The sequence below is a fragment of the Diceros bicornis genome, chromosome 22 (genome assembly GCF_020826845.1).
Source record: "Diceros bicornis minor isolate mBicDic1 chromosome 22, mDicBic1.mat.cur, whole genome shotgun sequence".
Lineage (NCBI taxonomy): Eukaryota > Metazoa > Chordata > Mammalia > Perissodactyla > Rhinocerotidae > Diceros > Diceros bicornis.
This window is the reverse complement of record NC_080761.1, coordinates 30,229,720-30,236,468: the sequence shown is the minus strand read 5'-3', so window position 1 is coordinate 30,236,468 and position 6,749 is coordinate 30,229,720. Positions and strand designations below refer to the sequence as shown.

General features: G+C 49.7%; 1 protein-coding gene across 1 annotated transcript; it reads left to right on the top strand.

Annotated features, from left to right (window-relative positions):
• The first annotated feature begins 229 nt into the window (after nucleotides 1-229).
• On the top strand, nucleotides 230-6,461 carry LOC131420056 (spermatogenesis-associated protein 31D4-like). Its single transcript, XM_058565773.1, is given in 4 exon segments — nucleotides 230-427; nucleotides 1,193-1,238; nucleotides 1,828-1,888; nucleotides 2,168-6,461. Coding segments are annotated over 4 exon segments (4,599 nt in total).
• The last annotated feature ends 288 nt before the right edge of the window (nucleotides 6,462-6,749 follow it).

Below are 6,749 nucleotides of genomic sequence, written 5' to 3'. Positions count from 1 at the left end.
AAATAGGATGACAGGTAGGGCAGAGGGACCTAGGGGGCCCAGGAGGAGTGGAGAGATCTGCTGGGCTGGTGGGGGAGGGGTTGTGGGCACACCTCTTCATGCTGTCCCCTCCCCCACCCTCTGAAACCCTTTGTGACTCTTCAATGCTCTGTGATGCAGGTGTGGGACTATAGTCCAGCTCCTGCACTCTCAGAGCTCAGTTGCCTCAGGCAGCCTTGCGATTCAGACAATGGAGTTCAGTCAATGGAATGTTCTCTCATTTCTGAATAGCCCTATTGAGTTGTGTCTGAGCCTCTGTTCAACATTCTTAGATACTGACTCCAACCTCACCATCATATGTGGGTTGTGGTTGCTCCTTCTGTTCCTGTTCTTCCTGGTGGGGATTCCATCTTCACCAACCTGCTGGGAAACCAAAGTGTTCCAAAAGGTAAGGATCTCTGCGCAAGCCCCCGACAGAGATTCCTTATTGTTGCTTCCATTTCTAGTCCCACATTTTAAAATGCGTTTGGTTGGCTCAGAGAGACACCTAAGATGGGAAGTCTGAGTAGAAGATAGAACATCATCCTTCGAGCGGAATGGGCTGGGCAGCGCCAGGGGTTCAGCCGGGACTGTTTCCATTTGAAGCTCACAGACCACCTGGGTACGGTGGAGGATTCCGGGATAAAATCCCAAACTCAGTGATTCTGTAGTCCTGGACTGGGTTAGTTAGAGAGTTTGGGATCTCTGCAGGAGAACAGAGTTCCCAGCACTTGATCAGGAGTCACATTCCCCTGTCAGGTGTCCCTTGACCAAGGCTTCCTTCATGTTAGCAGATCAGGAGAGCAGGGGAGAGCCTCTGAAAGCTCTGAGCAGAGGCTGGAGCCCGAGCTCTGTCCCAGGATACAGGGTCCTATGTGAGGGAGCACGGACGTGACTGTTCACCTCGCATTCTATGCCTGCCTTGAGCAGAGGACTTCTGATTGAGAATATCAAGTGTGGACCTCATAGAAAAAATCTTTCTTCTAGTTTTTTAAAGAAAGAAAAATTGAAAATATTTTATCATCTTTGAAAATTAATAAAAGGAAGGAACACAAAGTTCTAGTAATTAAAATAGAGAGTCATATTATTCTTGGATAATGGATGTCTGCGTTTCCTAGAGGGAGGAGGGAGAGAAATGAGTCCCAGTCCCTCATTCTTTTCTTTTTGTCCTCAGCGTCAGGGCAAAGCCAAGAGGAGAAGGAAAGGGGGAACACTGAGCGGTAAGGTTCTGCCTATTCCACCTGAGCTCTCCAAGGGTGACTCTTCCTGTCCTTTCCATGAGGTCCCAGGTCCACGATCTCTGAGGATGTCAGTTGCTAGATACAGTCCCTCTCAGAAAACAGAGCCCTCAGGGGAGAGGCTCATGGGAAGGCAGTCAGAACCTGAGACACTTCTCAGATTCTCTACTCTGCCCACCCCTGGGCATGAAGCAGCGATGGACCTGGACAATGGGTGTTGCCCAATAGGTGGCCTTGTGAGATGTCGACAGTCAGAACTTCTGTCTCCTGACTTTGTAAAAGTACTTTGACTTCCTGGATGATCCGATTTCTCTTTGAGGTCACCATTGACCTCTGTGCTTCACATGGTGGTTTTGAGCATCACAGGAGATGATGTATGTGAAAGTACTTTATAAATGAAGCAACATACACATGTGAACCTTGTTAATATTATCATTGACCATTTGACCTCATCTACTGATTCTTGGGGCTTTCAGAGTCTAATACCCCCAAGGTCTCCCATAAAGGGACTCCTGTATAATACCTATGCTTCTACCTTCATTATATATAACCCACTCTCCTGGTTTCCCAGGTTGGAGATATTACCAGAGAGAAGCAGAGGAGAAAAGGAAGCTGATTTCTATTCTGAAAAGGTGACTAGTTTTTCCCCTTCTTTCCTGATCCCTGTTTAGCATGTTCTATGCAGTTCCAGGGATTCAGTGCAGCCTGTGTCATGGAAGGGGGTTGCCATAGGAATGGGGATGTGAATGAAGGCCTTGGGGTGAGGGCTGTTGAGTGTATTGTGAAGTCATGGATGTGAGGCAATGTGAAGGGGCAGCAGGCTTCAGGTGGCCCCTCCCCTGCCAGACCAGCAGGTCCTCCTTTCCTAGTTTTGGTCCTGGCTGCAGCTTTGTACCTCCTGTCTCCCACAGCCCCCTGGGCCAGCAACATGATACCATCCGTTTTCGTCAACTGTTATGTCCAGACCCCTTCTGTGAGGTGTGTAATAGCGCAGCTGCTGAGGTCAATCGGCTGCTGTTCCCGGAGGACCTGGAAGATGATACTCCCTCTGTGTCCTCCATGGCTTCCACAGCCTCTGTGACTGAGTCATCGTTCACTGTGTCCTCTGCCTCCTCAGAAGTCCCTGTAGGAGACCTAATACCAGCCCCTCCACCTGAGCCTTCCTCACCACCCCCCTCCAGTCTCTCTCCTAACCCAAAGACCCCCTTAGCTGACTTTCTTTCACCGGGTCACTCTCTGCCACCAGAACCTTTTCCTCCCTTGGATTCTAAATTCCCAGAGGACCATTCCCCACCCCAACCCCTTGCCTTTCCCCCTCTCCCACCACATGACACTCAGACAGTAGATCCTGCTATCCAACTAAATGCCACTTTATGTCTGCATACCATCTTCTCTGTTAATCCCACACTTTCCCAAGACATCAACCCCTTACCAAATTTGTCCCAGACAATGAATCCCACCGATTCATTGGCTTGTCATCATGTACCACCTACCCAGTCTGTTTCACCACCACCAGACTGCCCTTTAACTGTGACTCAATCTAAATCAGTTTCCATCTTATTGAAGCCTGTTCTGGAGAACTCCTCTCCAGATAGCCCTGATGGGTTTCCCACTTATGTGCCAACAATCAGAGGCAGTGACCGTTCAAGGGTGTCAGTTTCAGAATTCTGGTGGCAAACTCATGCCAAAGGCTTGTTCCCTTCCACTTTGGCACCATCTGTTTTCAATCAAGAGTTTCTTGCCCTCCATTCTTCAGAGGCCTCTTTTGGGGGAGACCCTGCAGCCAACCTTGTAGAGCCTGGTAACCTCTTGTTTCTCAGCCCTGATGTCCTGGCACTTCTGGAGAGACAAATCCAACAGAGGAGTGATTTTCTGATGTTGAAGGAAAAGGAAAGGGAAAAGGAAAAGGGTTCTTTTCCAAAACAACTTAGGGCAGACTACCAACTCAATTCTTCAGGGAAAATGTCAGAGGGAATTGCTGATAAGCATGACTTGGCAGTCTCCCATCCTTGTTGGAGCAGCAAAGGCAAACCAAAAGAGCTGCATGTGCACCAGCAGCCCCTATATCCTAAGACCTCAGAGGATCATTTACAGCAAAAACATATCCAGCTCTTCTGGGGTCTCCCATCTCTGCACAGCGAGTCCTTGCCCTCTGCTGTCCATGTCTCAGGTGACTGTTCCTCAATCTTCATTTTCAATAGAATCTCGAATGCCTCCACAGACCAAGAATCCCCAGTACTTCCTCATCGTCTACCATTGTCCTTGCCTGAGATCCAGCCTCAATCCTTGCCTCAAACCTTGCCCCAATCCCAGCCCCTACGTCTCACTCAGGTCCAGCCCCAAACCCACCTTCAGTCTCCACTCCCAATCCTACCCTCTGGTCCTCGACCCCAGATTAGGATCTGTGGAGTGTGTTTCCATAGACCCCAGAATGAATCAGAGTCTCTTACCTCATCTGAAATTCAACAGCTGGAATGGAACGTGTTGCAGAAGCAACAGGAAAGTTTGTGGGGTTTACCCTCTGTGGTCCAAAGATCTCAGGAAGACTTTTGTCCTTCAGCTCCCAACTCTTCTTACTGCCGGGCCTCCCAGGCCCATGTTTCAATCTCCATCCTTCCTGGAGAGTTTCCTCTCAGTGACGAGTTTCAGAAGAAACTAGAGCATCACCTTCGAAAGAGGCTCATCCAACACCGATGGGGCCTGCCCCGCAGGATCCATGAGTCTCTATCACTGATGATGCCTCCAAGAGATTTCTCAGAGATATGTGAGTTGGAGAGCAATCATGGACTCTCAGGGATCTCTGTGAACAAAAATCTAAATGTTGGATTGGGCCAACCTGGAAGTGTCCATGAGAGGGGCTCAGAAATGCCTCAGCTAGAGAAAGATGTGGGGAAGGATCAGGGACACAGCCCAGAGAATGGCCCAAAAGATCATCTGTTGAATGAGCCAGAGAGCTCTTCAGATAAGGATCTGAGGTATGACTCTGAGAAAGACCTACATAGTAACATGGTGAGTCTGTTGGAAAAAAATTCAAGGGCCTCAGGGGGCAGTCTAGATCAGAAACAACTTGAAAATGTCCTGAAAGTACATTTGAGCAAGAAGTTTGAGGAAATCAATGAGGGTCAGCTCCCTGGGACTGTGCATAGTGCATGGCATGCTATCAAGCAGACATTGCTGCTTTCTGACAAATCCCACACCCAAATAAAACAGAGAGGTTTGCCACCATCAGTGGGTGGGGACTACTCCCTGGATACCTTCCAGGAGCTTTCCTTCATTGATTCCAGTGCACGACAGATGCTGGAAGCCCATATTAAAAGGTTTCATTTGAAGATGATGTGGGGCCTTCCCCGCAGGGTCCTTGAATCCATAGAGATCTTTAAATTGAAAGATGCCGCATCCCAGTCTTTGTCCCATTCCCACTTTCCCTTCTCAACCAACCTGATTTCTGAGCTGGACTCCAAATCTGGGGGCTTCAAGTCCTTTGGAGGAAGCTCTAAATCTCTTTATGGGGACAAAGAGGGAACAACACTTTCAGCCCCTGTCCTGGATCGTCCTCGCCCTGCAACCTCATCTGTGGGCAAGGAAGGACAGGGGACCCTGAGACAATCACCCTCTGGTATCAACCATGAGCTGGCAGAGGATGTTCAGAGAAGTAAGGGTGCCAGACAGACTCTTCTGCCTGTCACACATGGCATCATAGGCAAAGCAAGTCAGAGACAGACTCCACTAGGCAACAGATACCCCCCAAAGCTGCCCTCAAGGCAAGCTGGGGCCAGATATGAGCCAAAGGATAAGAGTGTGAGTTCGAGGGACAGAGTACAAACACAACAGGGCAAAAAGATGGAGAAGAAGTCAGAACCCTTTTCCATGCACAATGTGTCCAGGGAGATATTCAGGGCCAAGGAGCTCGGTACTCTTCAATCAAAAACTGGTGACATCTTGACAACCAGCAAGGCAAGAAGCTCCCAAATGGTAAATGTGAATGAGAGTAAAGTAGAAACTACTGTGACCAATGAAAGGCCCCCACCAAGAAGGTCAGTTCCCCAAGATCCTAAATCATCAGACCATAAAAAACAGCTGTTTGGTGAGTCAATGTCTAAAGTGGAGAAGAGGGAGCAGAGCCAGGCCCAAGGCCAATGCACTGACAGGCCCCTTGCCTCAGAGAGCTTGACTTACAAGGCCTCACTGGCTCATGCCCAGGGTGTCTCCAGTGGGGACATGGGAGCTTCCCAGGTGCTGCATGTCCATTTGGAGGACAGAGGAATCAGCATGGAGCAGCAGCAGGAGCCATGGGTCCCTAAGCATGTGATAAGGAGGTGCCAAGATAAGAATTTCCCACCAGCTGTAAAGAGAGTGAGCCCTTTGGGCCCCAAAGCAGAAGAGCTTGGTGGAGGGGACGCAGGGTTGGGGACATCCCAACCTAGAAGGAAGAGTTTCCCTACTCAGGACATGGCACTAGAGGAGACGCTTGGGAGCAAGTCTTCCCAGACCCCATCACGGAAGGGACAGCCTCCTCCTGAGAACCTCTTCAGAAAAAAAATGAATCACTTTTTGCAATGGCTTCATCCCGGGATAAAAGGCAAAAGGCAAGAAAATTCCCAGGAAAAGGGCAGCCCCACATCATTTGCGCAGAGCAGAGGTCCAGTTAAAAGGAGAGCTGCTTTTACTGGGATGTGTGAGGCTTAGATCATGACAGACGCTGGGAAGTTCCCAGAGGAGAAAGTGGAGCACTGGGATGCGATAGATACCACCTGCCCCCGAGAGCCCCTTCTCTCCCCAGTGAAGTTTGGGAAAACTCAGCAGAAGGCAGAAGTGTAGGCCCGGGCAGAGCCCATCCAGGGGCATCCTTCCAACTACAGGGCTCCCTCCTGTAAAGTGACAAACACCAAGTCCTGCCACCAAGAAGCTCTCTTTGCTGGCCAGAGTTATCCTCCGAGAACTAGACAGATCAGAGATGAGGACAGACACCCCCAGAAAGTTGTGGCATTTAAGGACCAGCTATGGGATCAGAACCATCCCACATCCGTGCCCTGCAGGGAGCCTGTGCCCCATCCAAGCCCCTCCTGCAGGCGTCAAGCTGGCCAGGGGTCTCCGGCCACTCTCACCACCACTGAAGGCACTGTGCTCTGAGATCTGTCTCTGCTATTTCAACAGAAAGGGCTTCTCCAGCATTTCCAGAGAGGAAAATTTCCCACCCCCAAATAATTTCTTCCTCGTGGGGAATATTGATTCTCCCCAATAAATGATTCTCTAATAATAGTGATGTCTTTTCCATGTACTGTGTTGGGGGCATGGGTTTCGGGTAACTCAGGGCTTGTGTTTTGGGAAATGAAGGAGTTAGTTCAGCTCTTAGTGATGGTTTCCTTCGGCTTCTAAAAGGTGACCAGTCCCCTGGAGCTCTTGATGAGAAACAGGTGTCACGTGCCCCCCAAAGCCCATTCCCTCCCTGATGAAGTCTGAGGAGATGGGCTCTGTCTCCTGCCTCTTAACTTA